Genomic DNA, 25,897 nt, shown 5'->3' with positions numbered 1-25,897 from the left:
AATCAAACCAAATACAAAATTAATCCATACCTGGTTGTTATATTACTAATGGAGGACTAATAAATGACATTTCTATAGACCCAACTAGCACCTGCTGGTTTGAACGATGCTAAAATTGCCACTGAAAATTATTTCTGTTTGCTCAAAGAATATATAGAATAATTTTGAAAACATAAGATTTCAAAGAGCCATTTGTGGCAGTGTAAAAAGACTGGTTTCTAGTGCCAGCCCTCATGGAAGATTGCAAAATATAAATAAAAGGAAGACGAAAAGCTTTCCTGGATATATGAGTGTGATGAACAAAAGCTTATGATGTGTACTACATCAATAACTTGTTTTACTGAGTATTCAGTATCAATAAAATTTATTGAAAATGTTTATTCATTTAACAAGTACATATGAAAAACTCCTAAAAAACAAGATAAGACTTTTCATGAACAAATAGTAAAACGATTCTTATGAGAATCTCATAATCCATAAATAGAAGTTTCCATTGATGAAGCTATTATTTGGTTGTAGGTGCTCTTTTAAAAGTAGGTAACAGATTCTCAAAACCTATGAAGGTTGGGTTCATGCTGATTCACACAATGATTACATAAATAACTTAAAGGAAAAATAATTGAATTAAACCTTGGAAGTGGAGTTGTAATTGACTTGATGGAACCTTAATGTTTTTTTTTTATTTATGCCATTATATTTTTATAAGTTTTTCTCTTCCAAGAATTTATTCCTCAAACTTTGACAAATAGCATATGTGGAATAGCAGATGTTAAATGAAAGGGAATGCTTGGAGGTTTCTCAGTTCCAAAGATAATGACATCCCTTCAAGTTGGTGTTAATGCAGTTCGTAAACACGGTGAAGTGAGCAGAGATCAAAAGCCAAGTAGCAGAGTTTTCCACATGAGCTGGAAGTTAGAGGCAATCTAGTGGCAGCTAGAGCATGCCTCACTCAGTGCTCATCAAGCCATTGATGACACCTTAGCTTGATAGTTTCATAAGCTTGATAGCAGATGATTCACAGCAAGAATTTCCAGATCCATAGGAGGAATGTTACATTTCCATAGGGTGGCCACCAACTTGAACTTTGTATCTCTTTGTCTGTCTTCCAATTGATTGTTGGTCTTTAGTCAATTCCTTGTAGAAGACCACATTGACTAGGCAGAAGGGGAGGGGCATCCTGATGAGATGGCCAGCCCAGCAAAGTTGACACTTGACAATAAGAGATTTGATGCTGAAGAAGTTGCATCATTCGAAGATGGTTCAATGCGGATCCCTGTCTTCCCATGAGATGTCCAGGATGTGTTGGAGAGACCTGATGTGAAAAGATTTGAGAATCTTTGGGTGCTTGCAGTAAACCACCCATGTTTCCACACCATATAAAAGAATAGATAAAATGAAGGACTGAAACATAGCAAGTTTTGTAGGAATGGTCAGATTCTTTATGAGAATTCTGGTCCAAAACTAACCAAAAGCTGTAGATGCCTTCTGTATTTGACATTGGACCTCCTCATCATTAGAGCAATTGTTAGACAGGATGAACCTGAAGTAGGTGAATGGCAACACAATGTTGACAGTGTTGCCACCAATGCAAAGAGAGGAAACCTAAGGTGGTGAGTGGAGACCATGTTGATGGCATTACTTCTGTTTTCTAGGTGTTAACCTACAGACTGAGTTGTTGAAAAATACTTGCTATCATATTCAGGATATGCTGCATCAATTCTTGATTGTGAGTTGACAATCTACGGTCATCTGCATACTGGAACTCAAAGATCATGGCAGTCTGAGACTTAGATTCGGATTTGAGTCATCAAAGGCTGAAAACACTACCGTCCAGATAGTAGGTGACCGTGATTCCATTGTCAGGATCAAGTTCACTCCACATGAAGAGAGTATCAACTGTGATGAAGAGGTTGAAAAGAACCAGAACAAGTACACAGCTTTGTTTCACACCAATGCTGACATCAAAAAGGTCTGATTCTTGACTGCCAATGACCACACAAGCATTCATGAAATTCTTGGATGAGTTGCAAAAACTTTAGTGGACACCAACACTGCTGCAGAAGACTCCAGAGCTCACAATTTATAAGTGTTGAATGCCTTTGATAGATCAATGAAAATCAAGCAGAGATCTTAATGCTGTTCTCAACACTTCTCTTTAATTTCACATACAACATCATGCCAGTGGTACTGCAAATCCTGTGGAAACCACACTGTGACTCTTGGAGAACTCTCAAAATGAGAAAGGAGACTAATCTGGAGAAGAGAATGTCAGAATTTTCCCAGCCACATCTAAAAGGGAAATCCCACAATTATTTCCACAGATAGAGGAATCACCCTTTTTCATATAGATGGAGATGTTTCCACTTCTAAGGAAGGAAGCTGGCATCCCAGGCAGCCTTGGATAGTCTGTGATGGCTGCGCAGTGCGATGCCACCATACTTGTAGATTTCAGGAGCAATTTTGTCTGACCCAGGTGACCTCCTTAAAGGAGAATGGAGCATATAATCTCTAAATGATGGTGGGGTTGAGAAAATGACTTAGAGCTGCTGGATCAACTTCATGGTACCAGTTGAAAAGATCTTTCAAATGTTGTGCCCTTTGAAAGAGGATCTAATCAGAATCCTTCAGAAGTGTTCTCATCAGTACTACAAACAGGTACATTGTACTTGGATGATGGACCATAGAATACTTTGATGGCTCCATAAAAGTAGTGACTGTCATTGGAGTCAGAGTAGCAATGAATCTCTATGGCTTTCTTGATCCACTAGCTCTTCTCTATTTGCTGCTCAAGGCATTGGACATCAGAGAGAGGTGAATGCTACTCATCCCAAAGAAGTGAGGACAAAGGACTTACAAGAAATACATCATACGCTTTCTTCTTTGCTACAAGGAGATCACAGATTTCTGCCTAATTATCATCAAACCAGTCATGATGATAGCATTTGGTAAAGCAGAAAGTGTCTGTGGCAGCAGCAAGCAGTAGATCACAAAGAGAGAGCCATGCATCTTTGATGTTCAATTCAGAAGGAGCAGAAGGTTTTTAAGTGCATCTCCACCTTGCTTTGCTTGAGACTTGAGATTACAGTTGGGCCTAGGTTTTGGAGGCTTGAGATGAGCTTGTGAGCATATCTGAAGGTAGAGTCAAAACTGAATGAGACAGTGGTCAGTCCAACATTTGGATTCATGCACACGAGGTCTGATCAAAAAGTATCCAAACTGTTGCCATAATAACGAAGCTACAGCATGCGAAGTGAAAGTATTTGACAAAGACTAACTTTGAACTCTAAAGTTGTCATGGTGATACCTGCTCAGAGGCCTATGCAAAGTTGCAGAAAGTGTATGGACAGGAGTGTATGAACCACATACAAGTGTACGAGTGGTTCAGACATTTGCAAGATGGCCAAAAAAGTGTTGATAGTGACAAACGTTCTGGGAGACCCACAACCTGCAGAACTGAGCAAAACATTGCAGATGTGCATGTAGCTATGAGAGGAAATTGTTGCATCACCATCCATGAGTATCAGAGGATGTGCAGATTAGTTATGGTTCAGTTCAGTCACTGAAGATTTGGATATTAGTCTGCCAAGTTCGTGCCACAACTAAGACACTCAGGTTTCAGATGCACAAGATTTTGATTGTGTTAAGAACAATGAAAAATTTTTGAAAACTTAGCATAGGCCTCTGAACAGACATCACCAAGCTTTTGGCAAAATTTGATGCCGATTCTCTGCTCAACTTTCTCTGTCATGGTCAATGCAATGATCACATGCTACACACCTTCCTTTCAAGCACTACTATAAACAGCGGAAGTGAGCTAGAATGCTAAAACTTAGTGTGCATGCACAGCAGAGTTCAAGGTCAATTTGTGCTAAGCGGCTTCACTCTCTGTGGTTTAGCTTCATTACTACGGCAACAGTCCGGATATTTATTGATCAGACTATGTGTGTGTGTGTGTGTGTGTGTTTGTGTGTGTGTGTGTGTGTTTGTGTGGGGGGGGGGTGTTCACTCATTAACAAAAACTTATCTGGTCATGGGGAAATATCACCTTACTGAGAAACAGGAGAGACTTAGCAACAAGTGGGGTATGGTATTGAAGGATATGAAAGTGTGATAGAACAGGTGCAAGTGTTGTGCTGATGAGGTGAATACATGGCTTCCCCAGCTGGGGAGGGGGGAGAGAGAGAGAGAGATGAAGTTAGGGTATATGAGAGAGAGAAATAGGATAGAGGAAGGTGGATAGATAAATGTGCTAAAGTAAAATTAGTGTGACAGATAATTAGAAGGGGATTGAGTCAGATGCAGTGAATGTCAGTTTGGGGAGGAGAAGTGAAGAAAAAGAAATAAGAATGGGTCATGGGGGAGAAGATGATAAAGGACAGTAGAGGGAGTACCATATGAAGTAGTGTCGGTAACACAGAAGGTTGATGGAGGGATGGGTATCAGAAGATAAGTTATATTAGGGAAGCCTTGACAGGACAACAATGTTGGAATATTCAAAAACAAGTTCTAGAAATACTGGAATTTGTCTTTAAAGAAAACTAGGAAATGAAATTCATGCCATCAACTGAATGAAATAAGCTTACACATTAATACACAGAAACACATATAATAGTAGTTCACAATACAAGTTAGCCAAAATTTGTGACACAACAGTTAAATTAAAATTACAGATAAATAAAAAATAAGAATAAGGTAGATTTAAAAAAGTACTTATAAATCAAATTTATATATATATATATATATATATATACTAGCAGAGGCATCCAGCATCGCCAGGAGATAGAATTGTTCCTTATATATTGGAAGAAAAAATCTGGGATACAACTTATTCTTTAAATGGGAAATCAATTCTGAATTCATAACACAAAATAATAATGATGATGATGATGATGATGATGACGATGATGATGATGATGATGATATACAGCCATGTGTTGAGAGATATTCTTTGGGGTTTGGATAATTCACCTTTGGAAACATGGGTGTTTTGTTCAACATCCTTAACCTTTTCATTACTGTATTTATTTTGAGATGGTCTGTGTTTCTTTCAATTACTTTTACTAAGAATTTAGTAAAATAACTTAGTTATTATTCAGCTAGTGTTAGACTAAGGTTTGGCGAAAAATTTTAATTCAAAACTTATGAAAACACGACATTTGTAATCAGAGCCAGAGCCGGTTTCTAAAAGTGGGATGAGCTACTCGATCTGAAGAAAATTCAAACTGGGCCCCACCTACAAAGTCATGCACTGTTTATCTTGATATGAGATCACTATGTCACACACTTACGGTTGTGATGAATGTGCTTAGTGTACCCTTATCAGATGGGTAGTCATTATAAATATACTAGACATTGTATATTTTACCCGTGTCACGTTGATGGCATGCATTGCTCTCTCACTCAATGATAATAAAAAATGAAAATACAAAATTTGCCACTTTTATGAAAGGAGATAAATTCTATCACATATGTTGAAGGAAATTATGTAAGAGCTTCCAGGTAAAAAACATTCTTTGTTTTGTGGTTTAGAGCATAGACAAATAAGTCTTGCAAACCCTGGAGCAACCAACATAAAGTTGACCATGAGAAAAGCAAGGCTCAATTAAGTGCAAGTCAGTAGATTTCAAAGTCTGACCTTGAGCTTTATTAATAGACATTGCAAAGCAAGGTTACACCGGGAATTGTGTTCATTTGAACTGAAATGGTATGTCTGTTGGTTTAACTGGAATTCTTGGAATGAAAACCTCTTCCCCAGAGGCACATCCAGTGATGATGGTAGCTTCTATCACATTAGGTGATAATGTCTTCACAATCAACCTTATCCCATTGCATAATTCAGGAGGATCTAAATTTCTTAAAAGCAAAAAAGTTTTATGTGGAGGAGTGCCATGTAGTTCAAGAGAATTAAGGAACTTTGATTTTCATCAAGGACTGAATCAACTAATATGTACTCTTTAATGACTGTTGGAATCTTATTCATTAATTCATGGTCAATATTTGCTACTGACCCATTTTTTGGAGCAAGAATTGCTCTTTCACACACCCATTTATGTGAATTATACTTATTACTTCAGTCTGGAAATACCCTTTTCATCAATTCAGCTGAGGAATTCACCATGATAGCAATATGAGCCAAACTGATATCACCATTCCCATCAAATGGTACATTTCCATTTCTTAATTGGAGGAGCCAAGTTGAAAACTGTTCTGCATATTGGTCCCGCTCACATGTTAGTATTTAACCCTTTCAATACTAACCTGGCCATAACCAGCTTACCAACTCGGCTGTAGCCAGCCAAGAGTACCCATTGTTATTTAAATGTAAATTTGAACCCAAATCTCGTTAGTACATTTGTGAAAACATGTGATTTCACTTTGTAAATAGTTGAGTTATTGTATCTGACATTGTTTGGCGTGATATTTGAACTCGGTGAATTTTGGAAGACTTTTTTCCACATTTTTTCAGCATTAATTTTTTTCAGCTTTGAAAATGGAGTGGTGTTTCATGCTACCAAGCAGTGATTCCGAATTTGAAGGCTTTTCAATGGAAGATATGGAGATATCGAGGAAAAGAATGAATGAAGTACAAAAGCATGTGGTGAACGAAAATGAATTGGATATTTTTGTATCCAAAACCGAAAGCACGATTCGGAAGAAACTGAAAGTGGCAACAGCAACATTGACAGCGAGGATGATTTTACACCAGAATGGAGTAAAAACTTCTAAAATGTTTTTATTAACATTTTTTCTAAGGAGACAGGGTCTACCTATAGTCTTTCTCAGGAAGCGAAACCATTAGACATTTTCTTCTTATTTTTTTTCCAGCATGCTTGTTTGAAGCGATCACTGTGTAAATAAACTGTTACGCAGAATGTAAACAAGCTGGAAAAAAAGATAGCTTGTGGTTTCCCACAACCGTAGAAGAAATACGGGCATTTCTTGCCAGAATTACAAATTACTGGAGCAATCAGGAACCTTTTGGCAATCAGTATGTTTCCAGTATTATGACCCAAATATGATTTGTGAAACTGAACCAGTATTTACATGTGAGAGACACTAGCAGTACCCCAGTGCGTGGAGAACCAAACTTTGATCCCTTATTTAAAATAAGACCCCCTCATCAACTGCATTCAAAATGCATATAAAACATTTTACAACCCATGAGAGATACTTATCCGTCGATGAGGGCATGGTGGGGTATAAAGGAAGGGTATGCTTCTGATAGTATATGCCAGGAAAGCCCATGGGGGATCTAAGTTTGAAAAATTTGTGAAGCAAATACTGGGTACTGCTGTGGATTTAGCTTTTATACAGGGAAAAGAGACAATAATGTTAGTCAGCATGGCCTGGGATATGATGTGGTCTGGAATTTATCATTTCCATACCATAACCAGGGCCGTATATTATTTTTTGACCGATTTTTTAGTTCAGTCAAACTTGCAGTAGATTTAGAAGCTGTGGCAATGAATACATGTGCTATAGTAATTGCTAGTAGAAAAGAGCTGCCGCTGGATATAAAGAAAAGCAAAATTGAAAAAAAGAGGTGAAATAATTCAACAGCAGAAAGTAAATCTGCTAACAACCACATACAGAGATAAGAGGCAGATAAATTTTCTATCTACCAGTATACAACCACTTGTAGATGAAAATGGCACCCCATTTGTGAACCTTGATTATAACAGGTACATGGGCAGTGTGGATCGGCTGAACTAGATGATGAGTTATTATCCAGTTGGTAGACCAGGTAATAAATAGTGGCGATACCTGGTTTGGTATATAGTAAACATGAGCATTGTAAATGTATTTATATTATATACCAAATCAGGATGGGTTTGCAAATGGTGCAATCGTCTGCAGTTCCGAGCAGATGTAGCAATGCAGTTGAGGGCAGGTTATTCCTCTAGAAAAATAACTGCAGGAAGGAAAACCAAAGCCTGCCAAAGAGATATCCCTCTAAGTTCAGCCGATCTACATAAATTAGAAAAAATCAGGGATCACAAAAAGCAATGCCATGAATGTCTACATCAACAAAGAAAAACCCCCAGTGGACGGCCAGTTGAAACGTCTTTTCAATGTGCATTCTGCAAGGTTGCAGTATGTAGAGTGGGATATTTTACAACTTTCCATGATAGAAATATTGTGTGAATATTGTATATATGTATAATTAGATTGTATAAATATTTTTCAAATTTACTTAGTTTTACTTTTTATTTTAATTTACCTGTAATTTTAATTTGCTTGTAAGGTGAGTGACCAGTTTTGATTTAATTTCTATTGCAAATCATTGTTATATATGTTCCCATGTATTCATGTATGTGTGTCTCATTCCAGGGAGAAAAACTAGAGGTAGTTGATAGCTTCCGCTATCTGGGTGACCAAGTTTGTAGTGGGGGAGGGTGCTCTGAAAGTGTAGGTGCTAGAATAAGAATAGCCTGGGAAAAGTTTAGAGAGCTCTTACCTCTGCTGGTGACAAAGGACCTCTCACTCAGAGAAAAAGGCAGACTGTATGACGCATGTGTACGAACAGCTATGCTACATGGCAGTGAAACATGGGCTGTGACTGCTGAGGACATGTGTAAGCTCGCAAGGAATGAAGCCAGTATCCTCCAATGGATGAGTAATGTCAGTGTGCATACCCAACAGAGTGTAAGTATCTTGAGAGAAAAGCTGAACATAAGAAGCATCAGTTGTGGCATGCAAGAGAGACGATTGCGCTGGTATGGACATGTGGTGAGAATGGACGAGGATAGCTGTGTGAAAAAGTGCTACACCCTAACAGTTGAGAGAACCCGTGGAAGAGGTAGGCCCAGGAAGACCTGGGCTGAGGTGGTGAGGCCCATTGGGCCTCACCAAGGTGATGACTTCTGACCGAGACCTTTGGAAATATGCTGTGCGTGAGAAGACACGACAAGCCAAGTGAGACCTAAATCCAAAGCCTCTGCCAGGGGTGTAGCCAGCCCACTTATGCGTACCTTTCCTTCATTGGACACTAAACTCCGCTTGCGAAGACTTGTTGAGGCAAGTGAAATCGAAATAGAACTAAATTCGACGACTAGCACCCGTGCCAACGTCGTCTCCTTCATTGGACACGAAACTCAGCTTACAAAGACTTATTGGGGCAAGCGAAAGCGAAATCGGGATAGCACCTGTGCCCAACGTCACTTTTCTGGCACTTGTGCCCGTGACATGTGTAAGGATTTTCGAGCGAGATCGTTGCCAGTGTCCCTGGACTGGCTCTTGTGCACGTGGCACATAAAATACACCATTTTGAGTGTGGCCATTGCCAGTACCCGCCTGACTGGCTTTCGTGCCAGTGGCACGTAAAAGCACCCACTACACTCTCTGAGTGGTTGGCGTTAGGAAGGGCATCCAGCTGTAGAAACTCTGCCAAATCAGATTGGAGCCTGGTGTAGCCATCTGGTTTCACCAGTCCTCAGTCAGATCGTCCAACCCATGCTAGCATGGAAAGTGGACGTTAAACGATGATGATGATGATGATGTGAGTATATTTCATTTAGTTGATGTATTTAATTTTCTAGCTTTCTTCAAAAATAAATTCCAGTATTTCAGTTTATTTTACCTTTATGGTACACCTGTTCTTCTGTGCATTAAATTCAACTGATAATCTAGTGATGTGCACAATTCTTCTATATCAAAATTTTGTTGCATACCCAATTGAATATTAGCTGATGACTCATTTTCTATTGTAATCATCATCATCATCATCATCGTCGTTTAACGTCCGCTTTCCATGCTAGCATGGGTTGGACGATTTGACTGAGGACAGGTGAACCAGGAGGCGAAACCAGGCTCCAATCTGATTTGGCAGAGTTTCTACAGCTGGATGCCCTTCATAACGCCAACCACTCCGAGAGTGTAGTGGGTGCTTTTATGTGCCACCGGCACGAGAGCCAGTCAGGCGGGTAATGTTTAAACAAAATTTAAATATTTTTACATTTTGCTCAGTTTACCTGGATTTACCTGTAATTAGAGTCACTTTGAGACAAAAATTATGCAATAGAATTGATTAAGAACCCTTTCTTAAATTATGTTCCAAATATCACATTAATATGTTGATAAGTAAAAAAGTTACAGTTGTTTAATGAAACTAGTCTAAATTCATGAGGGGTGTATTTTAGTCAGAAATATAAGTAACAAAAGGGTTAAGGAGAATTTCTGTACTTTATGCCATAGGTGTGAAGACTTAATGCATGCTTTTATTTCATTAGATCTTGTTTGTCTCAGAATAACTGGTAATGTCTATCTGAAGTCTCCTGATAAAACTAATGTAACTCCTCTCATAGATTTATTGTTGTCTCCTATGTCCTTATCAAGAGCTTCCATTGCACCTTTATGTGACATGGTGCATTCATCCCAAATGATCAGGTGGCATTGGCGCAACACTTCTGCTGAATCTGACTCTTTGCTTATGTTACAAGTTGCACTGTTATTTGTGACCAGGTTTAGCGGTAACTTAAAAGCAGAACGAGCTGTTTGTTCTCCTGGGAGAATGGTGGCAGTGAAGCCAGACGATGCCTTTTAAGGTGCACAGTGGGCAGAGATAATTATCTTTGGAACTTTTATCGTTGTTATTCAACAGCAGAGGGGGTGATTCACAAAGAAAGGAAGAGCTTACACTCTTCTCCAAAGACATTTTTTTCTTTTACACAAAATAAAATTAAAAAATGAGGAATAGAAATTTTTTATTGAAAAATTCGCCCCTAATGGGGCAAAGTCTTGCCTTATCGCTTAGCTCAGTGAGAGCCCAGTTGGTTTGGCCACCAAGATATAGAAAAAAATTAAGAGATATAGGGGTTCCTATAAGGTTGTTATCCACCCCTGATTGGAACTCTCCCGTATGACATGTACGCATGCTCAGTGACTTGCTTTAACTTCCGCAGACGACTCACATACTGTACTGACCGGTTAATATGTCTAGACGGCAAAGTTATTTCACTACATAGATATCCTGCAAACGTAGCTATTCGTCGTATTTGGCTTCAGAGATCGAGACTTGTGAGGAAAGACCTTGTTTACACTGCAAATAGCCAAATGTGTTCCCAGCATTTCGTCAATTTTAATGGACTATCGAAAGATCACCCCTAATAATTGTTGTGTTGATGTACAGGTATTTTCAATAAAGAATTTTGCATTCAAATAATAAATACATTGAAATTGTTGTTAATGTTCTGAATGAATGTGGGAATTTCGAGTAAGCCTAGCTATGATATGTTTCTTTATATATATATATATATATATATATATATTAATAAGGGTAGAAATTGATATTAATCAATTAGAACCAGTGGTCTAGCATATAAAAAAATCCGAAGATTAAAATTATATTACATACAAAAATAAGAGGAATGACCAGCAAAAGTGGACTCCTATATGCTAGAAATAGATGCTGAAAGCAGACTGGGATCAGGCAATACTTCACCGAGAGGAGATATAAGCTTCTGCTTCTTTTTGTCTGAAGTATCGGACGATACTTCAGATCTATCGTCCGATGAATTTACTTTGTTGACATTCTTCATCAACAGAATTTTTATACCTTTCAGTCAAGTCCGCCTTTCTTCCAGTAACATACTGTCTATATAATCTTAAATATTTCTTTAACTTAGGCACAGTAAGTACTTCGATAGCTGAATCATCGAAACAATAACAATAGCGTGAATAGTCTGCGGAAGTTTAATTGTCTACATGGAGCGCCGCCTAGCCAAGGGAGATAACCTACTTATAGGAAAGCCCTATAACAATATTATCTGTGAAAATGAAACAAAAACTCAGTTCATGAAGACATGTCCTTTCACTTTGAAAATAATAAAAATTTGATCATAAGCACAACGTTCTTCTGGAAGAAGTTTAGCAACTGCAATTCTTTTTTGCTGCCTTACCTTGGAGAGAAGCAATGTTGTTACAAATGTTTTACCTGTGCCACCAGGAGCATCAAGAAAGAAAATTCCTCTGCTTTTTTTCTGACTGATGAAATAATTTTACCATATGCACAGCGTTGTTCTGGAAGAAGTTTAGTTTCCATGTTCATTCACAAATGCAACCAACTCTGTGATGTCATAATTTGTCTCTCTTGCTATGTCTCTTGAACTTAAACCACTAATTTGACAGTTTGTTTTTGGCAGTCAAGCAATACTCTTGCAAATTTTTGCCTTCCATGACCAAAACTTGATCCTCAATTTCAATCAGCGCTTGGTTAAAAATTGTTTCAGAGAACTAAATATTGATATCTGGGTTTGCCTGTTGAACTGCATACTTTAAGTCTTCAGCCGTGTCCTCATGATGTTTCATTCAAAGCTGTAGGGGACTGCCAATTTGGCACAATTGCAAAAAGGTTAAAGAATTTCCTTGAAGAATCTGATACTGATGCTTCTGTCAATGCAAGGTTCCAATGCTCATAATTTTCTAAAAAAGCTTGTTAATAGCATGCTTCCCTATAAGTTTCAAACACATGACCATTTACCTTCCTTGAATCTTGGAATGATTTGGGACCACGTCTTCATGCAAAAGAAGCTGTAAGTAGTAGCAGTCTACTTGGCTTGGGTGAACATTGTAAACTCTTGCAAGAGCGTCAGTCTCATGTTTCCTCATGCCATTTATTGTTTCTACAGGTGTAATACTTGGGTAGTTGTGGGTAAAGGAGTTTTCTTCCATCTTCATCTACTTGACACAACTTCAAAAAGGCAGTAAAGATAGTTTCTTTTAGAGAAAGTGCCTGTTGCACGGCTGTTTGTTTCGTAAAAGATAACATTGTGGCCATTCTCTAGATGTACACACAGATCAAAGATGGCTGGGTGCCTCTCATGAATGGGAAAATTGAAGTTGCATCAAAAAAACCTCGTTGGTACTGATGTATCTTCCTCTGTCATACTGTGCAACTTAGTCATTTTTATTTGTCTTCTGACTGCCATTCTGCATAAGAGTGTATGTTGCAGCATCTAAATTGTTGTTTATATAGTTGCAAACATACTTAACAGAGTTAACAAAGTTGCAGAATTCAACATTGACTCTGGCTACCTGTACTTGTCTTTGCTTCATTGTAGAATACTGATCATCTACAGCTACCCTGTCTCCTCTTGTAGAGAGTGAACACATTGTTCTCGGCAACTTTTTTGAAAATTAAAATGGGGATTAGATGAAAAAAGAAGTTATGTGAATATCTTCACAAGAGTGATTGAAATAAATGGTGATTGTGGAACACCACACACACAGTATCAAAGAGCAGATGAAATGGATGTGTGTGAGATAGAGAATGAGTGAAGGAGTGTGTTGTCATGTGTACAAATAAGCATACGTCTTTTTTGTATGTATGTGTGTGTGTGTGAGAGAGCCACTTAGACATCACTCTCTCTCTTACACACACGCGCGTGCACACATACATGACAACACACTCCTTCTACATCTCTCACGAACCACTCATCTATCCCTAGCTTCTGCATTGACCACCAGATAAGGGAGCAGGGGATTCTGTCAAAGGCTTTTTCCATGTCAACAAAAGCCAAGTACAGAGGTTTATCTTTGGCTAAGTACTTTTCCTGCCTTGTTGTGCTTTTTCCTGGTACAAAACCAAACTGCATCTCATCTAGGATAACTCTCTTCCTAATTAGTTGAGCTATAACCCTCTCTGTAACTTTCATTACTTGGTCCAGCAGTTTGATACCTATGTAATTATTTCCATCTTTGTAGCAGTTGAGTATGGTACTGCTACACCAGTCGTTGGGTATTACTCCCTTGTGGACAACCCGATTAACTATATGGTTGACTAGACTATATCCCACTCTGTCAGATATTTTAAGCATCTCACAGCACTGACTTTTGATTGGAAAGGGGCTTTCCTTGTCTTCATATCCTTCGTGGCTTTATCTACCAAGCAACTGTCAATTCAGATAGCTGGTCTCTCAGTTGGGTCTACATTAGTCAGACTATCCTTTTCCCATACATTCTTTACATTTAGCAGGATTTCATAAAGGCATTTCCAAATCTCTTTGCAGAATCACTAACTGTAAGTAAACCATCATCCATGCGGACACTCTTCTTTCCTGTGACCTCATTTCTTTTTTTTACACACTCTCTTGCAATCCAAAGTACTTCAAGCCCCTGATTCTCCTGCTGCAGAACATTGGCAAACTTCTCAGCAAGAAGTATGACCACACTGCCAACTCTATCACTGTTCCCTACCCAGAAGATTTTACACCTAAGCTGCCTGTGAAGAACCTAGCGGAACCTCCTCTCCACCTTACTTCTTGGATGCAACACACATCTACAGGCCTCCCTTCAAGCATCTCAACAATCTCACTGGACCTATCTTTCAATGTACCCACACTGAGAGTGCCAACACTAAAGGTGAGGAAGGTGTGGGCAGAGGGTATGCACTCACTATTAAGTTTCAACTTATGCAATAATCTATTGTTTCCAGGAATTTTATTATTATTTTGATTCTGACTATAGTAAATTTTATCTTTATACCCGGCTTCAAATAATGTGGTTATAGTAATTTTGAGTTTAAAATACAAGTTGATATATTTTTAATGATAGAACTTATTTTTATTTACATACCTTAAGCTCTCATTTGGTTTATGATATGGTTAGTATAGCTCAGTACTTAAATCCAGAGTAATATCAAAGGTGTTAACCTTTGTATAATCATTTTCTATCAAGATAGAGAGAGAGACAGAGATGCTTCAAGAATTTAAAAAGTTTTTTGCAGGACCTTTCAAGATTAACCTTATTAGACCTATAGATAGGGAAAAGAGTGTCATCTCTATATAATCCACCTCCTAATTCAGGAAATTCACTATGTATACAATTAAGAATGTAAATACCAATAAATCAGTTTCATGAGCCAAGTCAGTGGACCCCACAGTAATGTCAAAATAATCAGGTCTATCAGTTCTAGTCCACTACTTGCCACTGAATTTCCTAGTCATTAGTATTATATCAACATCACGTTTGAATAAAGCTGAATACTTCATCACATTAATGCCTTATTAAGCAGTATAGAGTTGATGGATGAGACTACAAAATGAGACTACAACATGACTGGAATTGCTTTCTATAGTTGGATGGAAAATGAAAAATAACATGAGACACTGAACAATATTTTTTCTCATTGTATACCCATTTCCAATCAGCTTTTCAATGCAAATGCATTGAACTTACCTACTATTTTTCATTCAAAATGTATGTATTGCTTAATTTTTAAACAATTTTATTTTACCATTTATTCTTGAGAACTAAAAACTAAGCAAATATTACTAGTGCTCTTCAATGGCTCCTAACACTGCAATCAATTAAAATAGGAACAACATATATTTGCTGTTCTTATTTTAAAGTCTTCATTCAAGGCTTCCCTATAGTATGCAGAGATGGATGATTTAAACAAATTGAAGTTAAGTTTCTTGGTTTCAGACAACTAAGAAAATATGATTTTCTGTCTTGATATCATATCAAACAAACTCTCTAACTTTTCACAAAGAAATACTGTCCCCGTACAGAGAACAGACAACTAACTCACACTCACCAATTTTCTTTAAACTACAAGTCACATTCTTTCTCCGTCCCTATTATAGTGCTTTCTTTTTATATGATCTGTTTTCCCTATCTAACAAACTGTTATACTTCAATATTCTCTTTGTATCATGTTTTATGTTATTTTAATAAATTATCTGGAAGAATAAGATTTTCATATCAATAGCAGTTATTTTCTTAAAATTATATGAATCATACCTGTCTTCAAACAAAATAAAGTTGAATTCTTCAGATAATTTGACAAGTTGAGAGATAAAATTCATGTTAAAATCCAGAACAATGTCAATGTGGGTCTTCACAGCACAAATATATGGTGCTATTTTCTCAACTATCTGCAATAAAAGAGAAAAACATATGAATCTCAAATGATCAGTTTATATTTACAGATATCAAGGAATCCATATAATTTTGGATTTATTACATCTGTAAGATTTGATTGCAACTTGGTGTATTTAGCACCATTGGGGTGCTACACAATTTCCTTACATCAATATTTTGAGAAAACAATAATATCAGAACAAGAAAGCATCCGAACAATATAACGCTCTTTATTATGGGTATGTACAAAATATGTTTTGGTTCAGACATTCAGCAATAACAAATATTCAACACTCTCAGTTTTGGTAAATAAATGAATGTACGCTCAGACAGATAACAACCACGAACATATAACACTCTAGTTCGGGTATATAAAAATATGTACATTCTAACTCTCAGTAACCACAGTTTGTTGGATAAACAGCAAATCTGGTGTTAATCTTTCTTTTGGTTAATACATAACTTGGAACAACTTGGAGAAACTGTTTTGGTTATTAAAACAGCAAAGCTGGAGTTAATTCAACATTGTGATACAATATCACAGAAAACTCCAGTTGCAAACAGAGCTGGTCAATCCTATGCATCTGGGACAGGAGTGTAGGCGAACCGCTAGTGAAAACACGTGTGCAATGTTCAGTGGCTGCATCCCGAGTCAGAGACGCAAGCAGGGAACGCAAGAGAACTTTTCCTGCAAGTTTTTAGCACATGCGCATGAGGGAACTTCCGCAGGCCTTCCAGAAGATTCCAACCCTGCGCATGCGTACTGAAGACTCTCAAGATGACGTCACTACACATCAATATCACCCACATTCCAAATTTTGTGCATATTTTTCCTACACTATTTTAGGATTAAGAGGTCTAGTCTAACTTTCATACTTATTAGTTTAGCTACACTATTTCAGTATAATTTCCTATACAATATTGTTAACAGGATTTGATGATAGAAACTATTAGTGTTAACATGACTTTTAAAACCTTGTATGTCACAAATCTGCCCCAAAGCTCATATGTCTGTCAGACCTGTACAACCAGAAATGGCCCAAATAAAAACACTCATGTTTATATCTGTTTAAAAAAATTTACTGACTCTTTAATCTAAGAGAGAAAGCTTTAATCCCTTCCTCTACCATATATTTACATTGGCCGCTATCAAAATTGATGTGCATATGACTGAACTTCTGCAATTTATTTTTGGATCAAGTACATTCTTTCTGAAGGAAGTAACTCAGCTTCCTTGGAAATTTCACAATGGATAAGCTGCAAAGATGTTAAAAAACATTTTTTTGTGTTTGTGATGTATGTTCATGTTTCATCAACAATTTTCAACTTACCAGCTTTTTAATTATTGCTATGTAATATCTAACATATACAATATTATATTTAGCACATAGCACTATTTACATTTATAAAAAAAAAGAACACGTCATTTCTGCAACAATGTGAATTTTCCTGAGAATGTGATCATAAATACACTATAAGCACTTGAATAAACAAGCCCATTTTTAATTTTCTTGGTTGTTTAATCATTACAGGGTTGAGCTTTTAACTTAAAATGTTTGCAACAAGATTTTAAACGTTCAGAAGCACAGACAAGACAGAGAGAGATGTAAGTTACCTCTGAAATGCAACTTTGAATTGGGAAGGCCTTGTCCTAGTTTGACTGGCAACTTTTGTGCCTATAACTAAAAACAACTGCATTCTTGATAACCCTCCAGATTAACAAAGTCCATCTACAGTTGGCTGTTATTGAGGAAAAGTTTGTCCAATACAACATTGGAACTCTTTTCAACTCTCAAGGAAAGTTACATATGGTTAATAAGGTGCCTACCAGATATAGTTGCTAAGATTTTGAAAACATTAGGTTCTGTAGGTCATATGTTAAATACTCATGAGTATTCAGGTACTGCAGTAAAATATTATTTCAAAGACAAGCTAAGAAAAATAAAAATCTGCTACAAGGGAAAAGAAGATGCACTGGAGAGAGCATATGGGTCACGATATGATGGACCAAATCTTGAAAGTACTGAAACACCTTTTGGATACTGTTAGTATGGGTAAGATACAGTTTAGATTTGTATAGAGCAACATAAGCTCAGTACAATTTTGGAAATGGGTTTGCTTTATAAGTATAAAGTACTACTTGAGTGTGGTTGATGCCAGTCCCACTGGACTGGCTCCTCTGCTGGTGGCACGTAAAAAGCACCATTCAAGTGTGGTTGTTGCCAGTGCTGCCTGACTGGCTCCCGTGCCGGTGGCATGTAAAAAGTACCCACTACACTCTCGTAGTGGTTGGCGTTAGGAAGGGCATCCAGTTGTAGAAATCTTGCCAGATCAGACTTGAGCCTGGTACAGCCTCCTGGCTTGCCAGTCCTCAGTCAAACTGTCCAACCCATGCCAGCATGGAAAGCGGACATTAAACGATGATGATGATGATGATGATGATGCATGGAAAGCAAGATACTCAATACTGCATGCTCAGAACAAGCAATGGGAACACAAAAAGTGCAGAGATATCTGGCAGGTTGAGAAATTTCAAACTGTAGCTATCATAGATGTTCAAGAGTAAAGAGGTGCATCTGTAAAATAAGAACAATTTATTTGGTATAGATGATAGTCTTTATTACTTAAGTGATCTAATTAAGCTAAATCTATCTCTTAATGATTACCTATTTCCACTAAAGTGGTGAGCTGGCAGAATCATTAGTACATCAGACACAATGCTTAGTGACTTTTCATCCATCTTTATGTTCTGAGTTCAAAACACTCCCCAAATTGCTGGCCTTGTGCCAAAATTGGAAACCAATAATTACTTATTTTTATCCTACAATCTGATCAATTATTTATGTGGTGACATTTATGATTAACATATTGTAGTTGCAATTATAGGAACTGTTCAGATAGTCTTGCATGTTAATGAGATAACAGAGCTTTTAAATTCTTTAAACATAATGAAACATTTTGTATTTCCTCACCTCAAGTATCTTTGCACAGCTTGTGAAATCAACAGAAAGGATTAGGTTAGTTTGTTTTTTTGCCATGATAGTAAACAATCTTTTAGCAACAGGATGACTGCATAATTCCGCTCGCTGTTGAAAGTTTAAAGTCTGAAATACCAAATCATAGATCTTTTTCTCAAATTGTGGGGAAACAATAGATTGATTAGGAAAATTAACAACATGGACAATATAATAGGAAAGCTGAGAATGTTTCTACTAAAAAATATTTTAACAGAAAAAAATAAAAGTTAATTCAGAGAAATTCTCTATTTTCTTAAAACGACCTCATTCTCATCAAAATTATCACTGGGAATATAATTAATCAAAATGTATATAAACATTATTCACTGTCTTGATTAAATGCAATATGTAACAAACATTTTATAATGTTATCATTTAGTGAGCTAAATGATAAATATTAATAAGAGATGTAGCAACAAATATAAAAACTATACCCGTTTTGAGATTTGATGAAGTTTAGCCTCAGTTTCTTCATCTTTTAACTTTAGGAAATTATATCCTGTTTGGTTCATAGCAATGAACTGGCTTACATTTAAAACTGTTTCAGTAGATATCTTCTTATTTTCACATAAAATTTCGAGAAACTGTTTCAGGGTGAACAGGCTTCAATAAACAAAAATATTTTGAATAGGTTAAAATGCATTTGTAAGATTCAAATATTTGAATAAATGAAGGAGGAACTGTGAATGGCTCAGGAACTAGACCTAATCTTCGAGATTGTATTTCTCCCCATAAAGATAGCTGTGCCACCACAACCATTATCATCATTTTAATGCCTATTTTCCCATGTTTGCATGGATTAGACAGAATTTGTTGAAACAAATTTCCTATGGCTGCATACCCTGCCTGCTTTCAAGAAACAGATCAGACATGTTTCCATGGAAGAGTAGAAACTGTTCTGTTGTTTGTATGATAACAATCATTTAGAAATTCCATGTGAGGTCAAGTCAAGGAGACACAAACACACCAACACATCTATATATACAGATGTAGGCATGGTTATGTAGTTATGATGGTTGCTTCCCAACCATCTGGTTCCACATTCAATCCTACTGCATGACACCTTGGGCAAATGTCTTCTACTATAGCACAGGATTGACCAAAGTCTGTGAGCATATTTGGTGGAAGGAAACTGAGAGAAGTGTGTGTGAGTGTGTTTGTGCTTCCCAGTTTTGACATTTTAATTACTGATATGACATAATATGTCGCATGTGTTTGTATATTGTTATTAAGTGTCCTCTTAGTTACCAAATAAACAGGTAAATTGACACAATACAATGTCTGCAAGTTGATGAATACCACCTATTTCCTTCCATTTTCTTATTGCTATATAAATTAAGGGTAAAATATCCTTTTACCCGCACCCATTTATTGCACTTGGTAATATGAAGGTAAAACACTAGTGTAATAATAATTGGGTATTCTTCCGGCAGTATATTGGATAGATATTATTCCTTAGTGGGTTGGATTCACAACCCCTAACTTTCTTGGATACATATATATATATAAATGTTCAACTTCAAATATTCATAGGTATACTCACACATATACTTATACACTAATACAATCATGCTCACATAAATGCATCTACATTTTCACAAAATTGCACAAAATACACATTTGTATACATACTCATGACCATATGCAACATTTATCCTCTAACATACAAGAACCTGTATATTCTAGAGTTCACACACAAACACATCACTTCATTCTTATTGACACATACTAGAATATAAGCACATTGTGATTTTATAAACAGCATTGGCCAAAAGTTACCCAACAGTAAATCAAAATTTCAATATATACTTAATATTCAATTTTATTTACTTATTCCAGTTATGAATATTTAATAATTGAATGATGTGAGTTAAATATTTTTTTTTGGTTTCAACATTTGTCTATTTATTAGTGAAGTCTCATATAAAATAATTTTTTGCTTTGATCTTGGAATTAAATGGGTTTTGATTTCCTGTCAGATGACTTTTGGCTAACCCTGTATATATATAAGACTTATACATCCTCCTCCATTGGTGGTTTGACAAGTTGAGAGAGTGATGGAGGGGCCAGATGTGGGGGAATTGGATAGAGAGACTTTGAAGCTGAGTAACTGAAACGAGTCGATTGCCGCCATCTTTTGGAGTGAATTTAAGTGTTTGTATCTTGGACAGTTGTCTGCATATATACGTTAAGACCTAAAAGTTTTTTATGTAGATGTCTGTATTGTAGCAATGCATATGTATTCGTTTGTGTGCGTCTATGCTTATGTATAGAGCCTATGCTTATACTTGGGCACATACATACATGGTTTCATGTGTGTGCGTCTTTGTATATGCATGGGTAAGAGTGTATGCTTATATTTACACATACATACATATATTCGTGAGTGTGCGTCTATATTACATATGAGAAGGTGCGCTCATGCTTATACACATACATGCTGGAATGTGTGTGTACGCATGTATACAATTATATTTGTGTGTATTCGCGTACATATCCCTATATACGTGATGCTAATATACTTTTTTTTATACACATATATGCGTAATCCAATTTTGTGTGCGTTTGTTATATACGCTCCACTACCTTCTTTCTTTCTTTCTCTATTTCTTTCCTCACAAAAGCCATGCTTTCTCCCTTTCTGCATTAGTAACATCCTTTATCTATACGTTACTCTTCTCCACCCCTTACTTCCCCCCTCCATAAGTTTAAGATACACTTGCCTGTTCCAACACTGAATAATTTTCGTATGCGGGCATGATTGCGTGCATATATGTATATGTATACATGTGTATTCGTGCATGTATTTATGTCTTACAAATATATGCCTATATACATATATTGTCTGTACGGATGCATCTGTGTATTTAGATATGTATGTTGTAGATATGTATGTTGTAGATAGTCTAGTATACATATATACTGTTCTAAAATTTTAATTTTTTATTTAATGCAGCGTAAATTTTATTTTAATTTTAATGTGTTAACTGAGCGATAATTCGAATATAATTATTTACAATATGTATATTGAACCCACTTTTCAATTTAAGGTTTTCTTTTGATTTTTTTAAAAACAGGATGAATCTATATTGAATTCATTTGTTTTGTTTATTTTGTTCATTGCATACCTAAGACCATTATTTGAAACGACCAATGAAACAGATCCATGTTTTTTAATTTATATTAGTTTTGATTGCATCGTCATTTCTCTCCCATTTCTAAGAAAATTGTCCAATGAACGGGAACGTGAAACTCCAAGTAACAGTTTTTTGTTATATTTCTGCTGCTAGGAAGGAAGGGAGGGAGGGAGGGAGGGAGGGAGGGAGGGAGGGAGGAAGGAAGGAAGGAAGGAAGGAAGGAAGGAAGGAAGGTAGATAGATACATAGATAGATAGACAGATAAATAAATAGATAATAAGGAGAATGAAGAATCTGACATTCAAACCTCATGTCTATTTCAGTTAGTTTATTCATAATAATAGTCCGACATGTGTTTCCATTACATTTGCATCTTGTTGCATATTCATATGCAGCGATTTATACATTATTAGTACAATCTCTTCGGGACATATAAGTATGACATTGTTTGAAGAGGAATTTTCCTCTGCTATTAGTTTGAATTAGGCTTGGTAGTAGTAGTAGTAAACCATGACATTCTCCTACATGTTTTCCTCAACTGTTTGTTTGGGAAAAATTCAGTAGCAGTAGCAGCAGTGTTTGTTGAAGTTAGCAAATGTTCTTGGTTAGGTGGGGAGTTGTTACTTAACCCTTTATTGTTCAGATTAATTTGTCAAATGTAATGCTTATCTGTTCACATTAATTTTGATTTATTCATGTTCAAGTGGGGTGCCCACAATATTTGCTTCTAACTTTATTAATTTTCTACATACAGAATTGAAATTTTGTAAATGGGTGCTTATATGCCAGTGGTTTATAATTATGTAATTTTAGCTGATCTTTCTGACTAAATTTGACTTTTATGGGCAGGTAAATTTAATTAACAGGTGTAAAAACAATAACATTATGAATAAACACTAAAATTCATATTCCTAATACATCTTATCTGCTTGGTTTGCTGCTAAAATTATCCCAGATGTCAACCGCCAACAATTTTACATTTTTCAAGATGAGGTACATTATTTCAATTAATTAAAATACAGGTGTAATCGGTAGAAGATTTTACTTTTTTTCTATATTTCATTCAAACATTATCATTGAAAATAAAGTACAAAACTCTTTTACCAGTCAATATACCATTGGCTATGCACTCTTATACAATTTAATGAATTCATTTATGTAACAGAATGCATCTAATAAAAAAATCTCATTAACAGGTGAGGCAAAGGTGAATACAGGTGTGTAACATAGTGAAAATTAATATGTAGTTCTCACTTTCACATATTATTTATAATAAAATGAAAAAGAATGTATAAAATAATATACTTACAAAATAATATAGATATGATATATTTCATGCCCGAAGCACCCTTTACTCAAGAGCACTTTGCAGAAGGAGCACATGTATGAGGTCTCAACCTGATATCCTTTTGCAGTTTTTCTTTTTTGCCGCGAACACAGTCTGCAAACTTTTTTTCTCCCATTTATTTTTTCGACTTGATAGAAGTCAACATTTTCTCTGTTGACATCCACTTCAGTTAATTTTGCTTTTCTCCCAGTTCTGTGCTTTCTAGAAGAAAAGCCCTCACGTAACTGAGATGCGATGTCAACCCGACATTTCAAATGGTCGTAGTCTTTTGGTGGTGGAGGTACTTTGTGGCTTTTTACATATACAATATATGAATTTACAATAGTTAAATTAACTAGTAACCACAAAATGTACCTCCACCATTTCTTCCCAGGTCGACCAACTGGGTAATATGCCCGATATTGGTCGGATTTATCAACCCCACCCATATATTTGTTATAACAAATATTCACGAGGGGTTTCCCGTCAGCACCAACACCAGGTTGTTCATTAGAAGACAGAAATAAAATCTGTCTTTTGTCTTTATAAGCAGTAATTAATAGATTTTCTTTTTGCATCTGTAAAATGTCCCCTCTATTTTTTAATTTTATTTTCATTTCATGGGGTAAACCTTTATGGTTTCCCATAACAGTACTACACATGTAAGTACTTACATGGGCAAGATTTTCCGCCAAAGCCACTGACGAAAAAAAAACGGACGAAATAGAGAATTGTGCTAATTTCAAGATTTTTCTCATTGAAATTAATAGTTAAAAATAGTTGAGAGGACCTATAGATCTATAACAGAAGACAATCAAATTTGATGTAAGATAAAGTATCTAAGAATTAGCTATTTAGTATTTCTTGCACAGAGTACAGTTGGAAGCCAAACTAACTGATGAATTTGTATTTTCAAAAATAGTGAACAGAATTTAAGTGGAAAATATGACAGTAAAAAAAAAGTCATCTTTTGTGAATGATTGTATCTTGCATGCACTTACCTGTGAATGTTTAAATTATATTGTTTCAGATTGATTTCACATCCTTGCTCTCTATTTAGTAATACAATGGCATCAGTCACACAAATACCAAGAGACCTGAGTGACTAAAAAACAAAAATGTATATGCATTGTCTTATTTTTTATATTTGATGGGATGGCATTTGGTACATTTTTTTCTATAAATATATGTTTAAATATGATTAAAGGATATTTAATTCTACAGGTATTAATTAATCTAATACAATAAATAGTAACATTGTTTGACTCTTTGTGATTAGAAGTTTTAGGGCATTTCAGAGAATGAGACATAGATTTAGTTCATAAGAAATTTAACAAATACACAAGAATGTGGAACACACTTTTCTTTTATTCTTTCACTAGTTTCAGTCATTGGACTCAATGGGATACTACATCAAAGGATTTTCCTAGTTTCTGTTTTATCAACATGCCAGCCAAAAAAAGAAATGTCAACCTGGATGTATTTTCATTTAATGCACTTGTCTGACCTCCCTCCCACATTTGTGATTAAAATCTTGTAGGCAGAAACTATTGGATATATGTATGTAGACAAACATTTATACATCTCACAGTTTCTACCAACTAAATTTCACTTACAAGGCTTTGGCCAACCTGAGGCCATAGAAGACACTCAGAATGTAGGCATTGATATCAAGCCTAGAACATGATTGTAAAAGAAATTTCCTGACTATACAACTATGCATATATCATCATCATCATCATCATCATCGTTTAACGTCCGCTTTCCATGCTAGCATGGGTTGGACGATTTGACTGAGGACTGGTGAAACCGGATGGCAACACCAGGCTCCAATCTAATTTGGCAGTGTTTCTACAGCTGGATGCCCTTCCTAACGCCAACCACTCAGAGAGTGTAGTGGGTGCTTTTACGTGTCACCCGCACGAAAAACGCCACGCTCGAAATAGTGTCTTTTATGTGCCACCCGCACAAGAGCCAATCCAGGGGCACTGGCAACGATCTCGCTCGAAAACCCTACAAAATGCACAATGCACTTGAAGTAATTGTTGGATTTTTAAGGTGCGATCTAAAATAAAGATATGATTTGCTTCGCATACATTATTGGTTGTTTTATATACATATGTTGTTGTTGGCACTCCATCGCTTACGACGTCGAGGGTTCCATCTGATCTGATCAATGGAACAGCCTGCTCGTGGAATTAACGTGCGAGTGGCTGAGCACTCCACAGACACGTGTACCCTTAACGTAATTCTCGGGGATATTCAGCGTGACACAGTGTGACAAGGCTGGCCCTTTGAATTACAGGCACAACAGAAACAGGAAGAAAGAGTGAGAGAAAGTTGTGGTGAAAGAGTACAGTAGGGTTCACCACCATCCCCTGCCGGAGCTTCGTGGAGCTTTAGGCGTTTTCGCTCAATAAACACACACAACGCCCAGTCTGGGAATTGAATCCGCGATCCTATGACCGCAAGTCCGCTGCCCTAACCACTGGGCCATTGCGTCTATACACATACATACATACATATACATATATATATATATATATATATATATA

The 25,897-nt window shown here is 36.4% G+C and overlaps 1 protein-coding gene across 2 annotated transcripts in view; it reads right to left on the bottom strand.

Annotated features, from left to right (window-relative positions):
• LOC106884092 (uridine 5'-monophosphate synthase) overlaps positions 1-25,897 on the bottom strand; it is a 161,131-nt gene that overhangs the window by 53,285 nt on the left and 81,949 nt on the right. For both annotated transcript variants that reach the window (XM_089352341.1, XM_089352342.1), the window contains 4 exons: positions 24,344-24,447; positions 19,313-19,481; positions 18,834-18,965; positions 15,742-15,875 (listed from right to left, as the gene is read on the bottom strand). In XM_089352341.1, the coding sequence (XP_089208467.1) occupies positions 15,742-15,875; positions 18,834-18,965; positions 19,313-19,481; positions 24,344-24,447 (539 nt within the window). The remainder of the gene's footprint in view (positions 1-15,741; positions 15,876-18,833; positions 18,966-19,312; positions 19,482-24,343; positions 24,448-25,897) is intronic.

The sequence above is a fragment of the Octopus bimaculoides genome, chromosome 5 (assembly GCF_046866305.1).
Source record: "Octopus bimaculoides isolate indiv1 chromosome 5, ASM4686630v1, whole genome shotgun sequence".
Classification (NCBI taxonomy): Eukaryota; Metazoa; Mollusca; class Cephalopoda; order Octopoda; family Octopodidae; genus Octopus; species Octopus bimaculoides.
The sequence above is the reverse complement of the archived record's forward strand: the minus strand, read 5'-3'. Positions and strand labels throughout refer to the sequence as shown.